At 45.5% G+C, this 25,117-nt stretch overlaps 5 protein-coding genes across 16 annotated transcripts in view; 3 read left to right on the top strand and 2 right to left on the bottom strand.

The window, feature by feature from the left end:
* Positions 1–29: 29 nt before the first annotated feature.
* Positions 30–5,790, bottom strand: LOC120952782 (cartilage-associated protein-like). Its single transcript, XM_040372275.2, has 8 exons — positions 5,202–5,790; positions 4,501–5,129; positions 4,293–4,436; positions 4,035–4,215; positions 3,830–3,955; positions 3,601–3,743; positions 3,312–3,527; positions 30–3,234 (listed from the first exon to the last, which is right to left on the bottom strand). The coding sequence occupies exons 2-8, from the start codon at positions 5,101–5,103 to the stop codon at positions 3,154–3,156; spliced, it is 1,494 nt and encodes a 497-aa protein (XP_040228209.2). The 5' UTR covers positions 5,104–5,129; positions 5,202–5,790; the 3' UTR covers positions 30–3,153.
* A 1,235-nt stretch (positions 5,791–7,025) lies between these two features.
* On the top strand, positions 7,026–15,867 carry LOC120952780 (uncharacterized). The gene is made up of 6 exons (XM_040372273.2): positions 7,026–7,285; positions 11,474–12,201; positions 12,275–12,356; positions 12,438–12,747; positions 12,820–13,278; positions 13,362–15,867. The coding sequence occupies exons 2-6, from the start codon at positions 11,582–11,584 to the stop codon at positions 13,703–13,705; spliced, it is 1,815 nt and encodes a 604-aa protein (XP_040228207.2). The 5' UTR covers positions 7,026–7,285; positions 11,474–11,581; the 3' UTR covers positions 13,706–15,867.
* Positions 15,868–15,940: 73 nt separating this feature from the next.
* Positions 15,941–20,084, top strand: LOC120952779 (kelch-like protein 10). Its single transcript, XM_040372272.2, has 6 exons — positions 15,941–16,316; positions 16,382–16,630; positions 16,731–17,004; positions 17,084–17,209; positions 18,682–18,957; positions 19,043–20,084. Exons 1-6 carry the CDS (start codon positions 16,075–16,077, stop codon positions 19,802–19,804), a joined length of 1,929 nt encoding a protein of 642 aa, XP_040228206.2. The 5' UTR covers positions 15,941–16,074; the 3' UTR covers positions 19,805–20,084.
* A 42-nt stretch (positions 20,085–20,126) lies between these two features.
* Positions 20,127–22,497, bottom strand: LOC120952781 (jerky protein homolog-like). The gene is made up of 2 exons (XM_040372274.2): positions 22,209–22,497; positions 20,127–22,136 (listed from the first exon to the last, which is right to left on the bottom strand). Exon 2 carries the CDS (start codon positions 22,122–22,124, stop codon positions 20,388–20,390), a length of 1,737 nt encoding a protein of 578 aa, XP_040228208.2. The 5' UTR covers positions 22,125–22,136; positions 22,209–22,497; the 3' UTR covers positions 20,127–20,387.
* A 493-nt stretch (positions 22,498–22,990) lies between these two features.
* Positions 22,991–25,117, top strand: part of LOC120952783 (C-terminal-binding protein) — a 46,689-nt gene continuing 44,562 nt past the window's right edge. For 6 of the 12 annotated variants that reach the window (XM_040372285.2, XM_040372287.2, XM_040372283.2 and 3 more), the window contains exon 1: positions 22,991–23,163. The gene's annotated coding sequence lies outside the window, so the exon portion shown is untranslated. Of the gene's footprint in view, positions 23,170–23,390; positions 23,677–25,117 lie in introns of those variants that run through there. The other 6 variants (XM_040372286.2, XM_040372288.2, XM_040372278.2 and 3 more) reach the window with 5 other exon arrangements.

Below are 25,117 nucleotides of genomic sequence, written 5' to 3'. Positions count from 1 at the left end.
AAACCAGATAGAATCAGATTTCAAATCCAACGCCATACGATTATATACATTGATATAGTAGTACAGACACATCCGGATTTTACGGCTTAGAAAGATTAGCAATTTGATCTTCCATAGTGATTAATTATTGCGCTTTTCGTCGTGTTAAGTTTCGAAACCATTAGCGTACCGGGCGAGTCAGCTGTCAGGCAGAGAAAGGTGTTAGGAAAGTTAGGTTAATAGAGCAGTCTCGAGTATCATTCCTTGGTTAGGCTTGCAAAACAAACCCCCGCCAGTGACATAGAAAAGGAGTGAGGATACACTTTATACTTGTTTTGCGACAAGATAGCAAAAAATCTAGCGAAGCAAAGAAAGCAAGGAAATTGTGTTTGCGCAGTACAGGAGACGACAGCGAAGAAAGAAAAGTGACGAAATTAGTAGAGATGAAACATTTCGTTAAAACAAAACAGATTTAAAAAATGACGGATACTGTTCACATGTTTACGGCACAAGGAAAACTAAACCTAAGTAGTACGAGATAGCTTGAAAGAAGAAAAAAAAAACATTTACGTGTCTTATATATTGAACCAATGGCATATATATACATCTATATAGATATATATACAAAACTCAAATATATATACATTCTGTTTGTTCTCCTATACTATGAAAACTAAAGTTGAAGAAAAAAAACGAACAAAAAATAATAACGACAAAAATGAGTAGCAAACGAAACCTAGAATCGTATTGTGTAGCAAAACAACGGGAAGAAAAGAATGCAATGTAATGGATTCACTGTAAGATCAACTGTAGAGCGATCATTGTGCGTGTGCGTGTGTGTGTATGTGTGACGGTTTGAGATGGTGTAAGTGTGTGTTTATAATGGTTAAATTTGTTTAAATTATAGTTAAAACACTTACGTTTTTGTTCAGATTTAATGTGTTCTAAGCAATATGGTCTTCGTCTGTTATACAGCTTGAAATAGTAGACGGTTTGTTTTTAGTGGAAGGGAAAAATAAAACAATCGACACGAAATCAAATTAGTTGGTCAATTATTGATATTTGAATGAAACATTTAAATATACTGTACTATAAGAGAGGGAACAGACCCCACATTCCACGTGCATTTGTTACTTGCATACTTGAGAAGAAAATAATGGAGTATTGGTAAACTGTAGGAAACAATATAAAAGACAAAACTATAAACTAATAAGTACAATAGAATTACATTATGTTGCGAACAAGAAGTAATACAAAACAGGGACTTGAAATTGTAATGATGTTTAGCAAAGAATGTAGGAGTTGTTTTTTGTTGAAAAATTATCGATCGATTTATAGGGTCGTTAATTGATCATTAAGGAATTACTCTTTTTTTAGTATCGTCTCATTGTTTCCCATTGTATATTATATTCATTTGCTAAGTACTCAGTACCATTATAAATAGCAAAAAATGTATCGCATCAATCTGCATGGTGAGCGGGCCTGAGGTGTGGATCGCGATGGTTTTATTTATTTTAAGCATTTGACGTAGTAGCAGAACAACGTGTAAAAGTTGCATCAAAGCGTACCCCGGCAAACAAGTAACAAGAAAATATGACAGCAGATAGAAGAGAGAGAGAGAGAGAGAAAAGCCGCATGCATACACACGCAGGAAATGGAACGAAACATAAAGATCTAGTTATTAGCTGTGATTTTTTGGTTGTGTCAACCAGAGCAATTGTATGCAAACTAAAAGGAAAATCTACTAGCAATGGGGACGCAGGAAGCAAAGAAAAGATGTAAAAAACATAACGAATAAACCAAGACAAACAAAAACAAAAAAACATAAATTCTATGCGTGCACGTTTTGGATGTTCCGAACTAGAGCGAAGTAAAAGTGGTCGGAAAAGCAGCAGAAAAACAACAAAAACCGGTGTAAAAACAAACACTATACCTAAAGCTATAGCATTAATGTCATTCTTGCCAGTAAGGAAAAGTCGAAAAACCCCAAAAGGCACTGTTACAATAAGAAGTAATTCGTCGAAGATGTAAGATCAACCCAAAAGACAGAGAGAGAAAGAAAGAGAAAAACGAAAAGGAAAACAAACATAGTAAATGCTTCCAAGAGGAAAACTACATAACTTCTCTTAAAAGTGTAAAACAGAGAAAACTAAAAACCGAGTTAAACAAGTGTGTATGAGAGTGTGATAGTGTATGCGTGTATGCAAATCGTGTGTGTCATATTCGGGGTATAATGGAAAAGGAAGCGAGAAATGAACAAACGAAACAAGAAACTCTGTTTAACTTGAAGTATAAACCGATTTTCCCCCTCTTCTTACCCATGCTACGGGCCACGTGTTTTATGTGCTGTGTTGTGCTGAATATGCTTTAAAAAAAGCCCTGGCAAGCGGTGTTTGTGTGTGCGTGTGTATGTATGCACGCAAACACAGACGATATTTTTCCAATTAATTTAAACTAACATCCTGAAAGGAATTTATAATTCTAGGTCATTTAAAATTGGAACGTGACATGAAGCAGACAGGACAAAAGGCATACAGTAGGAAGACGAGATACAGACGAAAACCAGCAGAACTACACCGTAATAGACAAAACAGAATAGAGACGAAAACGAAACATTATTCAATAACACGAACCGAAACACAAAACCAAACCGAAACAGAACAAATGAACTGAAAATCACACCAGACAACAAACAACAAAGCAGAATAAAGCGGAGGAAAAGATCGGCAGATAGCACGTGTGCAACACTTACTCATAACATACATACACACACTTCCCATAGAACGGACGTTTAGATACATTATATTATTATACATATATACATATATTATATATATTTGAAATGGTACATTTTCCAAAGTTTAGATATGTTTGATCTATGTAAAGCATTATTAAAAACAAAAAAACCGGAATAAAAAGAAACAAATAACAAACCAAAAGCAAATCGATTGCAAAGACTTCATCTTGTCTTTTGTTTCCCTTTTTGGTGTAGAGCTCTCTCTCTTCAGTTTTGTTCGTTTATTTATTGCTTAACTTATTGTAATTTAAAAAAAGACAGTGTGTATGTGTGAGAGGTGAGTTTCAATGTTAAGATCTACTAGAAGACACCTTTATGGCACAGCGGGCGGATGACTAACCGCTTCTGAAGGATGATCGGACCTCGTTCAGCCTCTCCTACAGCTCGTCGTGATCGTTATACCCGATAGTTTCTGCTGGATAAAGCTCATTGCTGCCATCTGCAGGTGGTTGAGTATCCTTAAACGGTTGATAAGGAAAAAAAGCGAACAAACTTAGTGCCAGGTTATGTTTCCCTTCCAACAACCTGTGCATACCTCTTCAAGCTCTTTTTGATCGTTTTGCTCCAGCGTCTCCCCATCCTCATCCACTCTGTTACCTTCCATTGTATCCACCGTGTCTTCATCTTCAAAATCTGCATCATCCAGCTCGGCATTCGAATCGGCTACATTATCCAGCAGATCAAACTCTTGCTTTATGAAACGTGCCAGCTTTTCCTCGTACTGCAGCCGATCATTGTACTCGACCGCTTCCTGCAAGGGACAGATCGGGAAGTATTATTTCCACCCATCGTCAACAAGTCAACACACAGCGAAAGACACCAACCCGACGAGCCTTGAAGAAGTTGGCTGTCACTGAACCCTTGGCTTCCGCTTCGATCGTTTTCAGTGCTTCCGGCATATCGAAATCATCTGCGTGGAACAGCAAATAGCTCATACCGGCCCGGTACGATTCTTCGTACCGTTTTACTGTAAAGCATTCGACAGGAAGGGAGTGTATTATTATGCGTATTTTAAAATTCTTTACCATATTCCATATCATTGTTGCATCGTACCGTGATAGTAAGCTTTCTGCAGATGTTGATAGTGGCGGGGGAACAGATTGTCGTAGTATTTCCCACGCACCATACCCATGTTCGAGGTACAGTTCCGTTTGCACTGCAGCGCATACGTAAAATGATCTGCAACGAACGAGCAAGACAACGTTAGATTTCGTGAGCTGCGTCTGCGAAACGTGCTGTGGCCTGCAAGGGAACTCACTTCCGATCGCGGTGATAAAGTCGGGCAGGAAACCGTGATCAAATTCACCCTCGCAAAAGGCGCGGCATTGGTTCTCGTCAAAGATGAACTGCTTGATGGAGCTCTCGAGCTGTTCGATCGCACGCTCCCAGTTGTTTTCCTGCTCGTCGACGATGCCTCCGATAAGCAGTTCGACGAATTTCTGCAACGAAATCGGAAGGAAGAGCTCGAATTTGTGCTGCCATTGCGAATTATTACTAAGGGATGGAATCCGAGTACCTTCTCCTCGAGATCGTGGATCTCGTCCCGATCGATTCCGGGCATTTCGATTGCTTCTTCGAAATTTTTCTTCATCACTGTATTCTCCGGATGTTTCACCAGATACGTATAGGCGGCCGATGCTGCCAGCGTTACTCGGTTTGACTGATAGAACAAAAAAACATTTCCTCAAACTTCGCTTAGACATCTCTTCCGCATCTCTACCAACCTTAACGTAGCACGCGTACAGATAGGGGTACACCTTCAGCTCCTGAAATACATCCATGTAGTGTCCGTCGAAGTCTTCGCTGAACGGAAGGTACCGATAGATCGCATACCGCCGGGCACACTTGGACAGGCAGAGCGTTCGGCGCAGAATCAGCTCGTAGTGCTGCAGATTGTCTACGTTGCTGCCGTGCAGGAACTCGCCCCGATGCTTGACGTCGCGCGCGGCGTACTCGCACTCCATGCGACAGTTTGCCACCGACTCGTAGTACGTCCGGTAGCCCTCCAGTGCGCGCTCGAGAAAGTACACACAGTCTTCCCACTCGTTCGTGAGGTACGCCTGCACGCCCTGCTCGTACTGGTCGATGAAGCTGCTGCCATCTTCCGGTGTGTCCGGTGGGTCGCTGTACACTGTTCGCTCCGTGTCCTCTCTTGCGGCGGAGGAAGCAGTCGCGGTGGTGTCGGTCCCTTCTGCCGATGCTGACGTTGCATCGGATTCCTGCGTTTGGGCTACGGCGAGCGTAACCAAGCAACAGCAGCCGATAAAAAGCAGCATCCAATTCCAGCGCCTGCGTGATATCATCATCACTTCCACGTAGACGATCATCGCCGAGTTCGCCGACCGGGGGAAAGCTGCCGGGCAAGTGTACAGGTTTTGTTCTAAATAATGCTCAATTTCTGGAGGCACTTGCACATTCAACTCACCCGCTGTTGTTTCAGTTTGCTATTCTTGGCTGTCTGCAGACTGTTGGCACTTCTTTCGTCTAGACTCAGACATCAAACACTCTGCACTTCAGCAGCAGAACCTCACGCAATCACTTCCTGTGCGACCGTACACCGTGCTCTGGCCGAAAAGCGGCTAGAAAGAGAAGGCAATACCTGAAGCTGCAGCAGCAGCAGCAGCATCGTTTCATGCCGATCGTAACGTGATGCTCCGGTTTTATGCTTGCGCTCAAGCACACACCAATACCAGCACGCTGGTATTCGCTTCCCTTTTGTCGCGATCGTTGCGTTGATCGATAAGGCATGCTGTGTGGACAATATTCTTGCCGTCGTCGCGTTAGCCCTTCCAAGCACGTACGCGCAGCGCAATGCTTCCACATGCTCTGTATAAACAAACGCAAGTGTTTCTGTGTTTTCGCTCTTTTGGAGGAAAAATGTACACCGCCGTGTACTTCGCTGACGGTTGACTGGTTGTGTTGACGCGCAAACAATCGGATTTATTGATTGTTTGAAGCAAACCGCATCTCCCGGCTATGGATTTGGGGAGGAACAGAAGTTTTTTTTACGACGGGATGCATTGGAAATAAAATTAAGATTTTTGGAAATTGGACGAAAAACTTTTGCCCATCCTGTGGTCCCATCCATCCCATGTCATGTTGCGTTGATTCGATTGGAAACAACTGTACTGCTTGAAAAGAGCCCTGTAGTTTGCCAGCAATGATGCAGAAATCAATTCATATCAGTTTTTATGACCTTGGAGAATCTAAAAATTCTCGCCAACCGAACGAACACATAAATTCGAAAATTTTCATCACCCGGCTATCAAATTGACAGTATCGCATCTGGATATTCTAGATTTATATGCGATCTACGACGTAAAACCAACAATCACCCCTGGAATGGCAATTTTCTCTGATAACTTTTGCTAAATTTCCATCCCTCCATTCGATTGGCAAGCAAACTGTCGCCGAACAAAAAAATAATGACGTCACGTTATCACGGCGCTGCCGTTGGTTGCTTCTATCCGTCGTTCTCCAAATAAATAGAGGGAAAAAACCGGTAATATGTTTCACAGTTTTTAAACTACACTTTTTTATATCTTTTAAATGAGAAGTATTTTTTTTTTTGTAAAATAACACACACAACTCCCATTTCGATTTCATGAATGGAGCTGGAAGGTAAAGATCTTGAGAAACGAGAGCGAGAGAGACAGAGAGGATGAAATGCGAGGGCGCGAGAGAGCGAACAGCAATTCCCATTTCTGGGGCTACAAAACCACACGTGTTAGCAACCGCACAGTCCGCACAGTCCGCGCGCGTGATGCGTGTGTTTGTTGCAAACAGCCACCCTTGCACTAACACTACGCCAACTTTCAGCTGATTTTCCCCCGTGCGTTACATGTTGTTTATACGGCGTGTAGGTGGCACGCAAGGGGTGCGCAAGCATAGCGCAAAGGGTGCATACTGCCTGTTTGGCGGTGTTGGTGGTGACCACGGTGATACGTTTACAGCCGCGAGTTGAGTCGCAGTTGAGGGCCTGCAGAAAACCGAAAAAATAAATGTACGAACGTAACTCAGGGTACAAGTGTGATTTTTTTGTTTTAGTTTAAAGATCTGCTGCCTTTAATTAGTTTCACAATTCGTAAAGTGTCGCCAAAGGGACAGCTTTGCGATTTTTTCACTCGCAAATGCCCCTTTTTCCGGTGCAAAATTCCACTTGAACCTTTCCTTGCCCTTGCACACACACGCACACTCACGTACACACACACATACTGTCATATGTTCGATGGATGTGGTGGCGGCGGTGTGTGAGTGCCAGCACACAGCGGCGAAAATTTCGTCCAAGTGCAGTGGTGTCGCGGTTGGCGCTGCATCGTTATTGTTCAACCAGCGCTCTGGCCATCAGCACTTCGGCACGGTTTGGTGGTGCTTTCGTTCCCGAGTGTGTGTGGTGCGTGACATCCATTTATTCTGAGTGACGAGTGCGTGTGGAAATCGTGCAGTGTTGTTTTTGATGGAAAACTGTTACTTCTTGACCACCTTCTGTCACTGGTTCCAGCGTACAAGGTACTTGGTTGCAATTTTCATACGACCGAAAAAAAAACCGTGCCACACAACCTGAAACTACCGTGAAACTGTGTTGACGTCACGCACGCGGCTGTGGTGTGTGCAGTTTTGTGATAGGGGTGGGTTTTTTTTTTTGGTCGCTCGCAAGGTGGCTGGTAGTTAGTGCAAAAGAATTCGGAATTCTATCGGGTGGTTTTGTGGGGTGTAACGCACCGACACGGATCGTGTCACCGACAGACACGCACACGGTGCATCGGGCAGTGAACAAAAAGTGTCACTTGTTCCATTTTCCTTGTGCATTTTCTCACCTACTTCGATGATCCTTTCTTGTGGTGTTGCAAGTACGTTGCGTCCTCCTTTTTTCCTTCTCTTTTCTGCTCTTTGCCGCTGAACAGTTGATAAGCGTGAATTGATGGTAAAAAAAATTGGAATTCTTGACGAAGAAAAGGGAAGGTGAGCGAGAGTGAAAATGGATTACCAAATGTCGATCGCCGCTTGATGGGGGAAGGAGGTTACGCATGTTTAGCCCAATGCATAACATAACCTTGCGTTTTCATCTTTCGCCCTCCCCCCCTCCCCATACACACACATCGAAATGTCACGGGATGGTTGGAAGGTACAGGAGGAAGTCTCCTAATTTGCGTGCGTGTCAACCCGCCCGAACGGGAGTGCAGCACAGCATAACATTGTTCTGTGATAGTGTGTGGGGTATTTTTTATTTGTATCAAAAATTAATAAAAAAGCAGAATCGTTCGGTTAGTTGGACGCTGACCGTGGTTCACACAGAGACGGCGGGCACAAATATTGCTGTCGTGTTGTGTCGTCCGTGTAATACCGTAGTGTGCGATCACGGTCACCCATACAGGCGAAAAGGCGGCCATCGTACAGCCGCGTATGCTGCGCGCGTATCTCGCGGTTCAAATAATCGCGTGTAATATCGAAAATGTTTTGCGCTTTGCGCCACAAAAGTAAATTTCAATTATACGCGCTCGCACAAATGACGAGCGCAAATCGAAGTGTTTTTTTACATAAATATTTTTTTACTTCAAAATACACTATCGACAAGCTGTTATAGTTGCTAAGCTTTTATTATTATTATTTAAATTCTTATCTTAAGTTGCATGGTCTTTTTGGTGGAGCATGGAGTACGTCCGAAAACGTCTCCATAAAAATATACGTAAAAATCCAATAAACGATTGCACTCCGACCGATCGCAGTTGCACTTTTCAACTCTCGATGCAATTCGTGTATATTGCACACGCAATAAAATTGCAAACTTCGTCTCCCTATTATCCCTTCTAGTATCGTTGTTCGTACAACCCAACAACAACAACAACAAAAACATGCGAAATAAGTAATAAAACGGTGACAGTGTTGATGCAGCTCTGTCCCATTTGGGCGAGAATGTGTATATACAGGCGGTCCCCGAGATACACGGTACCTCTTATACGCGGATTCGGAGATACGCGGTTTTCAAAATTTGACAATTCTTTGAGCAAATTGTACTGATTTGACACATCAATTGCAAATTGCCAAATAATTTCCGTTTTGATCGAATGTTAAAAACTATTTAAAAAGGTTTAAAACAGTTATATTCAGTCAGAATAATATCAAATAATTCATAAAGTGACTAAAACCACCCCTTACTTGCAAAATTACACGAACATTACTGATATTTTAGCTGGAAACCACGAGATTCGACTTACGCGGAAATTCGAGATACGCGGTATTTTGCGGCCGTTTTCGGTCCCCATTAACCGTGTATCTCGGGGACCGCCTGTATATATATATATATTTTGATGTGTGCATGAGCGAATACCCAAAGAATATTGCACACGAGCGCACACATAGCCACAACAAAGAGCCAAAACTGCAGCAGCGACAACAAATGCACACCGATCGGGCCGATATGCGAGAGGAAGCAGCGTTCGCCATATCAAAGGAGCCAGCCACTAAGCCAAGCTCCAATCATCATAATCTTTTGCCTTTCGGTTCAGCTTTTGTTTCCCAGGCCCCAGGACGCGCGCGTATCTTTTTTGTTTTGGTTCGCCCAGCCGTTCCCGGTTGCTTGCCGCGCGCTGCCCTTTTGGGATTCGGCGGGAGCACAGGTTGCTTTGGTTTGCTGACCCAAAATAGAGGACGTGTGTGCGTGTCCAATGAAGGGTGAGGGGGGCAGGGGATTGCTTGTGTGTTTGTGTATGTGTGTGTGTGTGAAACGAATGCGTGTGCTATGTTGTTGCTCTCACTCTTTCACTCTCACTCTCGCGCTTACTGGCTCCACCACATCTATCGCTAACTTGGGGAAGGGGGATGGGGGCCCGACAATGGTGTGTGCACTGAGAGTCGTCGAGTGTCGGCACACGGCACACACATACACAGCTGGGTCGCTCCACCAAGCGAATGGGTCGGGAAAAAAGGGGGATGGCAGGGGGATGAAGAATTTAGTGTTCGCGGGCGACCTTGAATGTTATTGCACGCCGAAAGGAAAAGCATAAGTTAAAGTGGAAGTACCGTTTTCGGCACAGCTTACAGAACGGTGTTCGACATTGTCGTGCGTCCGACGGCCACACTGCCCATGCACGCTGCGATGCATTTTCTGTCAGTATTTTTGCATCACTGCTCTGTGTAAGAAACCTTATCGTCATCGATGGGGGCGCGGGTTTTTTTCCGTACTTCCACGAGTACATTTTATCAGTGGCAGAAGGTGGGTCGGGTGGGCAGGGAAATAGTAAGTGTTGCATATTTTGGTGTGAAGTTTAAATCCGCACAACATAACAGGTCGTAGCATAGGTCTCGGATAATTCCAAATCATGTATCGAACCTTTCGAGGAGAGAAAAACGCACACTTGCGTTATTCGTATCTACACACAGTCACACGTAACTAGCTCCATGTATGGGTGCGCGGTAACATATACACTCTGTGCACACTATGACGCGCTGTGTTTACGAATGGCGATGAGGACGGATGTGTATGTATGCGTGTGTACATGACAATACACGTACGTGTCCTCAGCGATCGAACCACTGAATGCTAAGTCTCTAGAATAAAGTGACAATTAGTTGTTGTGTAGTACAGGCGGTCCCCGAGATACAAGATACCTCTTATACGCGTATTCGGAGATACGCGGTTTTCTAAATTTGACAATTTTTTGAGCAAATTGTACCGATTTGACACATAAATTGTCAAATGCAAAATAATTTCTCTTTAGATCGAATGTGAAAAACCAAGTTCTAAAACTGTTGCATTCAGTAAGTATTAAATAATTAATTAGATAGCTAAAACCACCTCTTACTTACAAAATTATACGAAAATTAGTGATATTTTGGCTGGAAATCGCGAGATTCGACATACGCGGTAATTCGAGCTACGCGGTTTTTTGCCCCCATTAACCGTGTATCTCAGGGACAGCATGTATATTCAGCAATAAAAGATTATAGAAATTCATCTACCTCTCGGGTGCATTTGAGGGTCTTGAATTGGCTGCACTTTGATCGATTGTGTAAAATTGCACTATGGTCTCTAGTGTCTATTAAAGATTAACGACAATAACAAGCATCAATAAGAAAAACGTACAGCAGACAAACATGAGATGTAATTTCAGCTTTACGAATTGCTGCATCTTATGTAAATGTTTTTTTTTTAAATAAATAACTGTTACATGTCGATTTTATGGACCCATAGCTTCTGTAATGCCATGTTGTATTTCCCTACTCCATACCTCATATCCCAATAAAAACTATTTATAACTGTAATAAAGCGTTTGAAACATGTATGTCTCTCGGTGTAAAACTCCAGTACTGGCTGCATTACCTAGTCGATGCAATTATTTTTTTCAGTTGTTGCTTACTGTTGTTGCTAAAATTAAAATATCTTTTTCTTCAAAGAAGGTTATAGGATCAATACTGAGTGAATGAATCTGTGGCGAATGCTTTTTCTTCACAAATGCTGACGATCTCAGCACATTCCATCGGCACACGATCGCTCAATAACGGCGTGTTGACTTACAGAGGTGGCTTTTGCACTTTTCTTTGTGTGACTTCTAGTATATTCTAAGATTCGTAATAGAACTAATGATTAAAAAGAATCATTTGACCCTATTTATTGTCTCATTTCCAGAAGACCTTGTAGTTCACATCTCATTTTAGTATGCTTGACTTGCAACGATCTCATCTATTTTTTTATTGCAGCTATTTATTTCAGAAAATTGAATATTTTTACATCGTTTCTACACAGCGGATTGGAACAATTGGTAGTACAATAAATCTATAAATCTTATATCGACACGATACAAAGCCATGATACAAAACAGTGCCTACGGGAATCCGATGCTGGATGGTGCGTCGGCATTTCCCGATATCTACATCCAACATCAATCTGCAGATAAGCCGGATGGGCCACCACCGAGCAATAACAATATTGCAAACTACACCAACCGAAACAGTGGCTACTCTTACCAGACGTGCGTTGCACCAGCACCGGCACGTCCACTCGTTGCACGTGAAAGCTGTGTTCGCGCCGAGATCGTAAAAGATACACAGGATTTGGCTGTGGAATTTCGGCAACTTTCGCACAATGTCCCAATCAAGACTGAGCATTGCATTGCAAACAACGTGGGTCAGGACATGGCCACCAACGAGACTGGCGGAGAATTGGGCATTACTTCAGCTAGGCCGAAGGCTTCAGAGCAAATGCTTCAGACTGTCGACCAAAAGCCTTACGAAGCGTTTACGCACCAGAGCATCACGTACGTACAAACGCCGGCCGCTGCTGGTGAGGAGCGAGAGCCCGAAGACGAGCAGGACGTTGGCGCCAAAGCATCGCCCAAGAAGGAGCAACGCCGTCCAATGAATGCGTTCCTGATCTTCTGCAAACGCCATCGAACGATGCTGAAGAATCGTTTTCCGGAAGAGAATCGGTATGTATGCTAAAACTATGATAACGACGAATCTGGTCGAGTCTAATAAGCGTTTCCCTCTCCCAACGTGCAGGGCCATCTCGATCAAACTTGGCAAATGGTGGCGGATGCTTACTACGGAGCAGAAGAAACCATTCCAGCTACTGTCGAAGGAGGTACGCACCTATTAAAGTGACAGATCGGTTTTCGTATGATCAGTTTGATTAATTAATTGCACGCACCTTGTTTGTTTGCAGTACAAAAACAAGTATTTATCGCTCAATCCGAACTTTCGGTGGTGCAAGCAACCAATGGTTCCGGCAACACCATCTACACCATCACCATTAGTCGCCTTGGCACCGAATCCTACCAATGGACTATCCTTAGCGGCGGTCCGACCTGAACCATCCTTCGTGCAGGACAACCGAGAGAGTCTGGAGGCAGCCGAAAGCTTAGTCCAGCTAGCTCAGGGCAAACCCCTGCTGAGCGTGTTTCGGCTGGCAGACGAGTCCAATATGGGAAGTCTGAATGCGCTGTGTGTTGGTCCGAATGTCGGATCCAAAGCAGGTTCGTACACGTAAAGATGTGACTGTTCGGTGGATGTTCAACATGAGTAATTTCTTTTTCCCTTTGCCGCAGATAACAAAGAACCCACATGGAAGCCACCGAAAGCAACGCAAACAGTCGACAGAGAATTGCCTGCACCGACCCCGTCCATCAGCGGTAATGCCGTAGCAGAGCCAATTGCTGCCGAAGGACGCAGCTCACCGCGTGCTACACGTTCCTGTAAGGGTAAAAAGTACCAAGAACTGATGAGCCGGATGTATCCGAATGCACATGCACCGCAGACGAAGCGTTCTCCTGGTGCAAGAATGCAAAAGGATAACCAAAAATTCCCGAAACCGGCTACAGTTGCTGCTGGTGGTGATGATCAAACCGGTTTCGTGTATAGCAACACAGCCATGCCAGAACTGGATCCGCTCGCCATAGACGCACTGATGATGGAGCTGGATTCAAAAATATCCGATTTGCCTGCGATGAATGTGGGCGATTTTTGCATCCTGTTAAACAGCGAAAAGAAGCGCAAGAAATCATTCAGTAAGTGATCATATTTCGAATCCGGTGGAAGGGTCCTATCAAGAATAGTTTACCCTATACTTTCCTTTCCTTTCCGTCTGCAGCAAAATTGCCGAAACAGAAGCTATTCCTTAACAGAGAGGAGCAGCCATCGACAGCTGCTTCGGTAACAGCTAGTGGAGTAGTGCTACAGTCCTGTAATTCCATAAACGGAGTGGCTCCACCGATCGCTACAATAACGCAACCGGCCACTAACGGAGTGGATGACTCTGTAAGGCCCGTGGTTCATCCTGGCCCTCCTAAAATCGTCGGTTGTCGCAAACGAAAAGCACCTAAGGAATGCATTACCCGTAATCCTCGCCCGTCGGTGGTCGAACGAGAGGTTGGGTGTGGGCTTGATCCGAGAAAGGATGACACCACCTGCCACGACCGTACCGGTTCAGCATAGAACAAGCTTCGGACGTTCCATTAAGGATCAGTTGGCGAACACACGCCAAGCATTGATCTCACAACAGAAGCTCCTCTTATCATCACCTTGCCCCGTCCCCTCCGTCGCACTCTCTCCTTTTGCCCTACACACCGGATATATAAAAAAAAACTATATTTTTCTTAACGTTAACGTAAACCTTCGAGCAAGCTTTCGAGCTTTGTCGCTTTTTATTACGATTATAGCCACTAGCGACATACTATCAGCACAAATTGTAAATCTAACGTATCTCATCTCATCTACGAATGTAAATCTGAACAGTGCATCGCCAGAACTACTGTCTGGCGTTATGTCGTGCAGTACAAAGATTGCCAGTCCATCCACAGGATACATTTGTTTAAGGGTAACATTGCTTGTTCGGCAATTTTGTTTCCTTCCCTTACTCATGTAATGGTATGTGATTCTAGTAGGAAAGTGCAAGAGGAAGCAGGAAAAATACTATTTAATGTTAGTGCATTTTTGCAGGAGTTAGAAGATAGGCTACCACCATTGCAGTAGTACAACGGTAAGCAAAGACAAGTCATGAAGCAACATACCAAACTGGATTCTAGTTGGAAGCATGTCGTATCTGAGTATCCAAAGGTAGTGAATCAAAAGCACACAAGCGTTAGATTATCAATACATTAATTAATCTTTTTAAAAAATACGTACGATGTGCGCGCAATTGACAGTAGACTGTTAAGTTTTAAATGTTATTGCAATAATAGCTTAATGTATTTTGCGTTGTTTTTTTGAGCTACTCAGTCACTGCTGCATCAGTTCTAAACTATGGTCCGCATGGAAAAAGGAGCCACGGCCGTGATTGTCTACCATTAGGATTGGGTTATGTTTTTTTTTGGTCATCAAATCTTAAATTCCATTAACTTCCAATGAATTCCAATGACACCCACCGTCAGTTTCGCATGATTTCGTTACCCACATAACTTAACACCTTTTTGGACTGTAGGATGTTTATCAATCAGCAGTTTTACTGGTTAAAAACATACAGTGAATGAATGGTGGCGAGATGGGAACGAATGTGCTTGAGCCGTTTTGGCTCGCTTCTGTTTGAATTGCTTCCGTATGTGCCTTTCAATATTATTAGTGTTTAATTTGCCAACACATAAGTTTCCATACACTGCTAGCTTTGTTTATCTTTGTTTTTTTTACCGTAAAAATCATATAAAACAACTATATAATTAATATAACTCTACCTTTTCAATGCTACTGAGCAGCAAACTCGAACGACGATCGTGAGGAATGCTTTCGAATCAAGCGTAAACACCGCAAAAGGTATTCGTTTCTTATCTTTTATTGTTCACACTGTTTAGTCGATAATTAAATTGTATCGATAAATTATTCAACTTATTCCTTTCTTTTACATATTTTCATTAGTTTGTTGCAGCTTCTTCACAATTATTTATACGTTATTTTCGTTGCTGCTATACGCATCATTGCCATAAGACACGGTGCAATGTGGTTTCAGATAAAGTTTGCCACCAATATAGTCAGGCAGGATACATCACCTATCAAGCGTGTGATAAGCGGCTTCTTAGAGTAAGATTCTATAAAAAAAAACATACACAAACTGCGGTGTAAAATCCCATTCAATTGAAAGTAGTGTCATCATGTCCGTTACCAGTTTTCTATTGAATATCTTCAAATGTTGATGTTATTCTTGTTTTGCTCACAGTAAAGCAGTAAAATTTCGTTGATTGTTGCGTGGATTTAAGCTGAGTTGAATCGTTATTACCAGTTACTGTGTTAATGACAATGTGAAGCGTCATAAGAGGAGAAAATACAAAAAAAACAGTTAATACAAAATCATTCGAACAATTAAGGTAACAAAACAGAAAAGACCCCCGATTCGATGGAAACGAATGAAAGTGAGGACCAAACTTAAAGATGAGAAACATGGATTTAAAAATCGATGTAAGGCACCAAGCATGATAGACTGTTGGGTAGGCAAACAATAAAAACATATATATATATTCCTAGATTGTTAACGACGCAGTTATTCATGACTCAATGTACGCCTTTGGCAGGGAGAACTTTATCTCATGTTTAAACCACCCGCGGGTACGATTTGATTGAAATAAAATTAAACCCTTTTCCACAATCCTGTACGATGGTGTGGACTTGAATCCTGTCTAGCAGCATCTGTTGTTTTCCATTTTGCATCGCATCCTTAGCAACCGCTGGAGCTCTGCTGGATTAGCTGAACGAACTGTTCAGTGCTCAGTACGCTTCGTTTCACCGACTGGCTGATAAAGTTGATATTTTCTACATTTGCATTTTATTTACCACCTTCCTCGTCAAAATTGCGTGCAGCTAGGTTCCGACCGTACAGGATGATCGGCGAACTGCGTGCATCGCATCCGGACTCTTCGTCCACGATCTCGTGCTCTTCAACGGCGTCGTCCTCGAACGTGGCGCTGCAGCCGAAACGATGCATCAGCTACTTGACGATGCAAACGCTGCACGATATGCGGCTGAGCGAAACGCTTTGCGATGCGTCCATCGTGCTGCCGGACAATGGACACGAATTTCGAATACACCGTGTCATCGTGGGCTCGTGCAGTGAATACTTCCGGTAGGACGCATCCCTCCAATAATCGGCAGACATTTCTAAAGCACCGGGAGTCCTATCATTTTCAGCATCCTGTTTACAACGTCCGTACCGAGCGAGAAGTACCACGTGGAGATCCCGGGTATACCGGGTTCGATAATGGAACAAATCATCCGATACGCCTACCTGCGCGAGTGTGAACTCACCGAGGACACCGTGTTCGATGTGTATGCTGCGGCCGACTTTTTGCTCATGTACTGTCTTACGGAGCATTGCTCCGTATACATACTGGACCGGTTACGTTTGGATAACTGTGTAACTATTATGCTGTTCGGCAGGTTTGACAAGCAGTGCCACCAGTGGAAGCGATCTTCTACAGGCTTAATCGGTGTAATCTGTTTTGTGTTTTTTTTTGTTTATTTGCTACTCTACCCAAAGACAAAGGGCCTCAAAAACGCTTTACGAAAAGGCAAGAATGTTTATTCTGAAGAACTTCCCCCTGCTGGCCCAAACAGCTACCAGTGAAAATGAACTACTGCAGCTAGAGGTGGACGACGTCTGCCAACTGCTCGCAGACGATATGCTGAACGTGCGCGAAGAAGACACGGCGTGGGAGTTTGTGCTGCGATGGATCGATCATGATCCGACGAAACGCGGCAAACATATCCACAGGCTGATGAAAACGGTTCGCTTCGGGCTGCTAAACACGGAGGTAACGTTTTGTGGGCCAGAGATGCTTTCTTCAGAAATATGCTGTCATTTTTTCCATTTCATTTTTTTAACTTTTGCAGTACTTCCTAGATAAAGTGAAAGAGAACCAGTATGTACTGGCGAGCGAGGACACAAAGCCGTTGGTCATTGAAGCCCTGACGTTCCTGTACGATTTGGAAATGATAAGCACCAAAGCTATGAAAGAGGTAAGCGTGTTGATCCATGGATAACAACCATATCATGCTGCGGCATGGTTGATTGCATTGGAGCACATTCGGTTTGTGTGTTTACTATTTACTTACTTATCCGGCGCTATAAGCGCTGCTGTGCCTGCTGGACTTTAGACCTGTCGCAGGAGAGTCCGAAAACGCTCATGATCTCGTACCTTTGTCTACTAATCCACTATCCTGGCCTTAATGGCGGACGCCTCTACGCCATCTTGCTACTTCAGATTGGATCTACCACACCCTCTTTGTCCAGATCAACGATTATACAGTCTAAGTTGTTTGGATTTATGTATATAATATTGCCAGCCCACTGCAGCCTGGCGACAGCTCCGTAAAGCCCGTCGTTGTAAAGGCTCCTCCTCACCCCATAGAACTTTGTAAACTGCTTTCTGAGGCAATAAGAATCAACGGTTAGTAGTCAGCATGCTTGCACACCACTCTCCTTTCATGTTGTTGTCGGTGCTGACCTTTAACCGGAGATAGGTGAATTCTTGGACGACTTCAAAAGTGCATTCACCCCTACGTAGTAGTAATGGGAAAATGAAGTTTTTATCTGAATCGATTCCGGCTAGCTCCGAAGTTTTCTGGAATCGATTCCGGAATCAGTTTCCGGAATCGATTCTGGAATAGGCTCCATAATTCGCTCTGGAATCGACTCCGGAATTGGTTCCGGAATCGGAATCGGTTCTGCAATTGAAATCGGCTGTGGAATCGGAATTGGCAACGAAATTATAATTGGCTTCGAAACGGAGTCGGTTTCGGCATCTCCATAAGAATAGGCGTTTGAGGCCCATGATAATACATATTGATATCCGCAAAGATTCAAAATTTACTTGTAAACGGTGCATTTTCATAGAGATTCCCGGATCAATTTCGTTTCTGAAACTTCTTATTTAAATTCAAGAACTGATTCTCATTCCGAAGCTAATTCCATTTCTGGAGTCAATCCTGATTCCGTTACCGGGGCAAATAGCGATTCCCAGGACAATTCCGATTCCGGAGCTTAATCTAATTGCGGAATCGATTCCGGAGTCAAATTGGGAATCGGCTCTGGAGTCAACTCCGGAATCGGCACTGGAGTCAACTCTGAAATCGGATGCGGTATCAATTCCGGAATCAACTCTGGAATCATCTTTCTAACACGATATCTTCGGCTGCAAAATGATCAAGCAGTTAAGGTAGATTGCAGTGCCTATGCTGAGTTCGCAATTTTAAGTGATTGATAGGATGATTGTTCAGAATAACCGAGTATGAGTTAACGATATTCGAAAGGCAAGTTTGCAATGTGCTCTCAACGCTTCAAGTCTCAAGATAGTTCGGTTTTTGTGATGATTTGCTAACCGTTTGCCCATAATGTGGTAAAAAAACTTATTACCAAATACTTTTCATCAAAATTATTCGGCAACGACACAAGATTCTCCTACGCACTAAACTTCACCCACAATTTGTAGATGAAAACTCCTGCTATCGCTACGCCACGGTTACCTCACGAAGTCATCTTCACTGTCGGCGGGTGGGGCGAAGGTCAATCACAATCCATCATCGAAACTTATGACACGCGGGCAGATCGTTGGATAAAGATACCGACCGAGGATCCGGCCGGTCCGCGGGCATACTACGGTGCGGCTTACATCGGTCGCCATCTCTACTTTGTCGGTGGCTACGATGGGGTGGAACACTTCAACACCTGTCGCCGTTTCGATATGGTCCAGAAGGACTGGCAAGAGGTATGCGGGCGCCGTGGTCTCGATTGGTATGAGCTTGGGCTTTTCCTGTTCTTTACACTGGATCGCTCCATTCTTCTCAAAACAGATTGCCCCGATGCACTGCAAACGGTGTTACGTTAGTGTGGTCGCTCTAGACGGCAAGATCTACGCGATGGGAGGCTACAATGGTTCGAATCGGCACAACTCCGTCGAGCGGTACGATCCACAGACGAACCAATGGACGCTGATCGCCCCGATGGGGTCCTTACGCTCGGACGCAGACGCCTGCACCCTGAACGGCATGATCTACATAGCGGGCGGATTTAACGGGCACGAGTGTCTGAACACGGCCGAAATGTACGATCCTCACACGAACAGTTGGTCCCCACTGCCCCCGATGCTGCACCGCCGTTCGGGCGTGTCCTGTGCCGCACTCGGTGACTCGGTGTACGTAGTCGGCGGCTTTAATGGGCTGATCCGGTTGAACAGCTGCGAGCGGTACGATCCTACGACGCGGCGCTGGACCGCCTGCAAGGAGATGTACCATCAGCGGAGCAACTTTGGGCTGGAAGTTATCGACGACATGCTGTTCGCGATCGGCGGATACGATGGGGTGAGCGCGATCGCGTACGTCGAATGCTACAGCCCGGACGCCAACGAGTGGCTCGAGGCCACGGACCTGAGCATGATGCGTTCGGCCTTCCGGGCGGTCACCGTTTCCGGCCTGCCGAACATCCAGGACTATGTGCACTCGAACAAGGAAAACCTTATCAACGAGCTGAACCAGCACCGACACGGCATGCGCAACGCGAGCAACGTGGTGGTGGCATCAACGTCCGCAAGCGACATCGAGGATGAGCTTGACTAGGACGCGCCGCGTCCACCGGACCAGTTTGCTCACGGGCGACGTTGTTGCAGAGCACAAAGCGGAGAGGGAGGGTCGTGCGTGGTAATCATTTTCAAAATCTATTGTTGCGAAATTGTGTAAATTGAAGCAGCCTGTGCATCGATTTACTGTGGCAAACCACAATTCAGACGGAATGGGCAAGAATATCCTTGCGTCGGCAAAGAAGGTTGCGTGCAAAGTATACCGCTTGTAAGTTTTGTACGTTTGATAGAACATTAAAATTGTATTCCGTGAGAAATAATTGCTACATTTTGTCGATGCCATGCAAAAGATTGAAGCTAAATTAACTGTAATTATTGCCAGTCTCAAGCCAGCAAACCGTTTATTTTGGTTGTTTTATAGCGTACATGTTGTCAGTCCCGTATACAAACATTAAACGTACGATATGCAATATTTTACACGCAAAAATATATAACTGCTTTGTGAATGAAGATGCACTACCCCGGCACGCCGTACACGCTTAGCCCGTCAGGTTACAATGTTTGTTTTTTAACCCTAGATATCATTAGCCGTAACACTTAGGTGTAGAGTTTTGCGATTTATCCTACTGCTTCCTAGCTTGTACACTTTTCATTAGATTCCGTATATCCGTCTTAATCTTTTTGAACGCTTTCTTATCATCCGGCGTGAGTCCCTTCAGATCGACGAATCCGAGCAGCGTTTCCACCGACGTTAGCGCGGTCTGCAACTCAATCCGTCGATCCTCGCCTTCGTCGCCAGAGGCGTCGTCGCTCTCGACGGCATTTTCTCTCACTTCGGTAAACTCTACTCCCACGTCTACATAATCTTCAGTCTTGATACCTGCCGCCTCGTTAACGTCTATCCAGTTCACCATCATATTCTGCTCCTCGTGCTGCTCCTGTTCCTGCTCCTGCTCCTGCTCCTGCTGGTGGTGGTTAATAACGTCGACCTGCTCGATCGGAGCGACATGGTCGAACTGCTCGACTTCTTCCACCTGCTCAATATCGTCGGTAAACTGTATGATTTCCTCCACCTCCTCGATGTCGTCATCCATGTCCTCCACCTCCTCCACCAGGTCGGTTTCGTGATCAACCAGCATCATCCCTTCGACGCTGCTGGCGTCGACGATTTCGTTCTCCACCACGTACTGGTCCGTGTCTGTGATCAGCTTGTCCCAGGCATTCCTTATCGCTAGCGGTGTAATTTTGGCCCACGACTGCTCCAACCCCAGCATGGCGTCCTCCATCGTTCGATTCTTAATACGCTCCGTCGTTTCCGTCTGCAGCTGCTTCAGCAAATCGGTCCGATAGTTCCACTTCAGCAGCGATACGATGCCCTGCTGCATCGGCTGTACCAGATTGGCGACATCGGAGGGCAAAAACTTAACCACCATACAGCCGTCTGCGGACCGCAGCAAACTGTCCGTAATGTGGCAGGGCGACGTGTCTAGGATCAGTATGGCTCGCTGCGGCAATCCTCTGCTGGCCAGAAATTCGCGCACCTCCGGCACCCACTTGTACTCGAACCAGTTGCGAAAGATTTCCTTGCTCGCCCAGCCGCTCTTCATTTCGTAGTAGTTTACGGAGGTTTTCGGCTCCGACTGTTCTGACCAGGGACATTTGGTTTTCCCAATCACGGTCAGGTCTAGCTTGTGCGTGCCGGCCGCATTTGTGCAGCACACTACGGTTACGCGCTCGCCCGATGAACTCGTTGCTTGCCCTTCCTGCCCAGCAATCTTGGACGGTATCGATTTCCAGTACAGGCCCGTCTCGTCCGCGTTGTAAATCTGATCCAGCAGGTAGTCCTCCTTTTGTATCAATTGCTGAAACTGGTACTGAAACGTAAACGCCGCCACCGAGCAGCCCGTTTTTGCGACGGAGTGCGAGTAGACGCCCGCGATGCCGTATCGCTGTTTGAATCGGCTCAACCAGCCGGCCGAAGCGTTGAACGTGCCCTTCAGACCCAACTGTTCGTGCAGCAGCTTTGCCTGCTGGATGCACATGGCGCTCGTGACCGGTATACCGGAGGCACGGTTTTCGTTGTACCACCGGAGCATGCTCTCGTCCAGCTCCTCGAACGAGGACACTTTCATGCTTTTCCGCTTGATCGGTCCCTCGGACGATTCACAGTTCTGCACAAACTTTCGTATCTTCTCCTTCTGCTTGATAATGTCACGCGCCGTCTGTTCGCCTATTTTAAACGATTTGGCCAGATTCTGTGGCGTTTCGCCGCTCTCGTGCCGATCGATCAGGCACAGCTTTTGGTCCAGCGTAAGCATAGTCTTCTTCCGGCGCCGTAAGATGATATTTTCACGTTCCATTGCTGCCGATTGCTGGGCGGAATATGATAGGAAATTAAAAGTGTGGAACAATTCGCGCAACATTGCCAAGTACGACAAACTTACTCAAGTGTTTGTAAACTACCCCAAACCAGCGTATCCAAAGATGCTTCTCGGGTTTCTGCCCCGAAGTATTGACCTAATTATCTACACGTTAGCGAATCAATTACTTGCTGAAACTGGATTTAAATATTATTCGCAGCAAATTTACACCGAATCGTTTTCATATCCGTTAAAACAAACCACGGATAATATGTATTTGGACCGAATAATCGGGGATTATGCGAGATGCAATATTTTCCTCGCCAAGTGCGTCGTTGTTTACGTTTTTGTTTCGTTTGTGGTGCGATGCACTGACGTTTTCCCGCTAGCTCAAGATGAATAGAGCAGTTTGGCGAGACACCCTGTGATATCGAAAACAGGTAGCGAAAAGTAAATAAATTTTGTAAAATTAAGCCAAAACTTGATGATGATTGTTGGAAATGAATTCTAAAAGTTTTTTTGCAATATTTTACGTTGCACACAGAACATCTAATACAAATTCAATTGATTATCTTCAAGGTGTATGCGGTGCGTGCACAGGCAAACAAAAGGATTGAATGAATGGATGATAGTTTGTAATGAAAAAACAACCGACATTTATTTAGAAATTAATATGAGAACTAGTGTTCACATGAAAACCACGTCAAAAATCATTATTTATCGTGTCATTGCCATGGGTCGCTTTTTGGAGCATTTCGCGAAATTCCATTTTCGAAACATCACATCGACCAACCGTCAACGCTGCCTGTCCAATCCGATCCGAGCGCATCCCGTTGTGCGAACGCTTGTCAACCGCGCTGGGCAACATGGCCGACGCGCCACCATTTTCGAACTCGAAAGGTAGCGAGGACGACGCGTTTCTTTTTCCTCCATCGAACCGGGCGGTGAAAATTGCTTCCAAGCAGCTCCAGTGTGGCGTTTTCCGGTGTGCAAATGTCGCTCGAATCGATCGCAAGACCGATCCGGTGCTAGATGCAGCGTAAGTGTACGGTTTGCAGCTGAAAAAGCCGCCTTTTCCCCAGGGGTGTCCGCCGTGTGTGTGCCGCTAGGCTGTGTCTCGAGGTCATCGGTAGGCCGCGGCGGTTTTCTTTCCATCGGTGTCTCCCTACTGTTCTGCTGCTGCTGCGTCGGCCTCGTCGTCGTCGCGTCCGGTGCGATGCCGATCCGGTTTTAATGGTGGCAGCAGTAGCCGCGTCGACGGTGTGTGAGTGCGTTCTCGACTGTGCGTGTGAACCATTTATCACCCAGCGCTAGTGACGCTCGTGGGTAAAATTGAACACGGCTAGCATGAATTGAAAATCTCGACGACAAGACGACGACGCCGCCGTCGCCGCCGTGTGCGAAAAAGTTGTGTGCTGTTGGCGGTGGCCTGTGCGCGGTATCGGTTGCCAGAAATTAAAGGTGAAGTGAGTCTCTTTCTCACCCCTGGCGCTCTGTGGTGTTTCCGGAACAACGTTGAAGCATCGCAGAGAGGAAGCAGAGTAGGAGTGAAGTATGTGTGCGTGTGTATGTATGTGTGTGCGTGAATGTGTCATTCTGTGTGTGTGCTCGATGGTGAAAGGAGGAACGGAACGTCGGCTTGTCGGCCACACCGCCGGCGGTGGAACAGAAAGGCTGGTGGGGTGGGGTGGGGCGGTGCCAAAATCACCGGGACCCCAGTGAAACAGACCGGGAACCACACAGTGGATGTGTAAGACCGCGCGCGCTCTCCACTGCGTCTGTGGCCGCGTGCGTGCAGTTGTGTGAGTGTGTGCGTCAGCTTTTCGTGCGCGCGTGTGTGTGGTGGTGTGTGGCGCTCGATGGCTACTCTGCCAAAGGCAACGCGAGATTGTCGCGCGCGTCGATTGCAAAGCCACTGCGAATAGTAGCAGTAGCAGAAGAAGAAATAGCGAAGCGAAAGGGGCATGAAAAGCGAATCAAGAAACAACGCCTTACCCTCCGACTACCTTCCATGCTCCCCCACCCCCTCTCCGCACCATTCCCGCTGTAGATCGCAGCACTCTGTGTGTGGAGCACAATCGGGCGGCGCGATGTTACGATTTTCCCCGCCTGTTCGTGCGGCGTTTGTGTGTGTGTGTGTTGATTCTTTTTTTTTTTTGCTAGCCGCGCTATATAAAGGTGTACCTGGCTGGAATGGTATGGATAGCAGGACCGTTTCAAATATTCTAAACCTCCTCTTGCCGCTTCACCTTCATCAACATCATCATCATCATGATCATCGTGCCTATGCTCATGCTCACCATTCCTGTTTTTGTGCGATCACCCCGCCAACGGGTCGCCGCAAACAAGAAAGAGACGCGGAGGAAGAGAACGTTTTAGTTTTCTCTCCCTTCTTTCGCTTCTCATCACACCCCGAAGGTACCTTCCAGTTGCCGTCGGGGTTGGTTTGGCCAGAAGGACAGGCAACGAAAAAGGTGCGCTACATTTCTTTTTGCGCGATGTGAGTGTGAGGGTGCGCGTGTACGTGCGTTTGTGTGTGTGTGTATGTTTGTGTTTGGAGCGCATAATGGAAAGTGGCTACTTACCTACGATGGTGGTGATCGTAAAGAGTCAGAAGAAGCGGAATAAGATGAGTGCGCGGTGGCGGAGTGCGGGTGCGCTGTAGTGAGAAGCGAGCCTTATTTTTCACCTCGAGAACGCGCGTTTCCATCCCCCTCCAACCCCTTCCCCTCCGTTTCATCTTATGCTTGGTCTGCCCCTTACCACCCCCGTCTGTTCCCGTCGGCACGGGCAATCATCGGTTTAAGGTTACGCGCGATTGTTTAAGGAAGAAAGGGTGAGCGCGTGCTTTTGCGTCGTCATTCTCATTATTTGCGAATGACGTTAGTTGATTTTATTGCTGTTGTTATTGTTGGTGTTGTTTGCTTTGATTTGATGATGGTGATGATGATGATGATAATGAATGCATATGCATCATGTTTTGGGTGCGTGAT

This window comes from Anopheles coluzzii, chromosome 2 (assembly GCF_943734685.1).
Source record: "Anopheles coluzzii chromosome 2, AcolN3, whole genome shotgun sequence".
NCBI classification, from domain to species: Eukaryota; Metazoa; Arthropoda; class Insecta; order Diptera; family Culicidae; genus Anopheles; species Anopheles coluzzii.
This window is presented reverse-complemented; position numbering and strand designations above follow the sequence as displayed.

Excerpts from the sequence above, each read along its gene's own strand:
- LOC120952782 (XM_040372275.2), bottom strand. The coding sequence starts at position 5,103 with ATGATCGTCTACGTGGAAGTGATGATGATATCACGCAGGCGCTGGAAT. Across the intron at positions 4,437-4,500 it reads TGTACGCGTGCTACGTTAAG|TCAAACCGAGTAACGCTGGC; the intron begins GTTGGTAGAGAT and ends TTGTTCTATCAG. Across the intron at positions 4,216-4,292 it reads TCCACGATCTCGAGGAGAAG|AAATTCGTCGAACTGCTTAT; the intron begins GTACTCGGATTC and ends ATTTCGTTGCAG.
- LOC120952780 (XM_040372273.2), top strand. The coding sequence starts at position 11,582 with ATGATACAAAACAGTGCCTACGGGAATCCGATGCTGGATGGTGCGTCG. Across the intron at positions 12,748-12,819 it reads GAATGTCGGATCCAAAGCAG|ATAACAAAGAACCCACATGG; the intron begins GTTCGTACACGT and ends CCTTTGCCGCAG. Across the intron at positions 13,279-13,361 it reads GAAGCGCAAGAAATCATTCA|CAAAATTGCCGAAACAGAAG; the intron begins GTAAGTGATCAT and ends TTCCGTCTGCAG.
- LOC120952779 (XM_040372272.2), top strand. The coding sequence starts at position 16,075 with ATGATCGGCGAACTGCGTGCATCGCATCCGGACTCTTCGTCCACGATC. Across the intron at positions 17,005-17,083 it reads TCGGGCTGCTAAACACGGAG|TACTTCCTAGATAAAGTGAA; the intron begins GTAACGTTTTGT and ends TAACTTTTGCAG. Across the intron at positions 17,210-18,681 it reads GCACCAAAGCTATGAAAGAG|ATGAAAACTCCTGCTATCGC; the intron begins GTAAGCGTGTTG and ends CACAATTTGTAG.
- LOC120952781 (XM_040372274.2), bottom strand. The coding sequence starts at position 22,124 with ATGGAACGTGAAAATATCATCTTACGGCGCCGGAAGAAGACTATGCTT.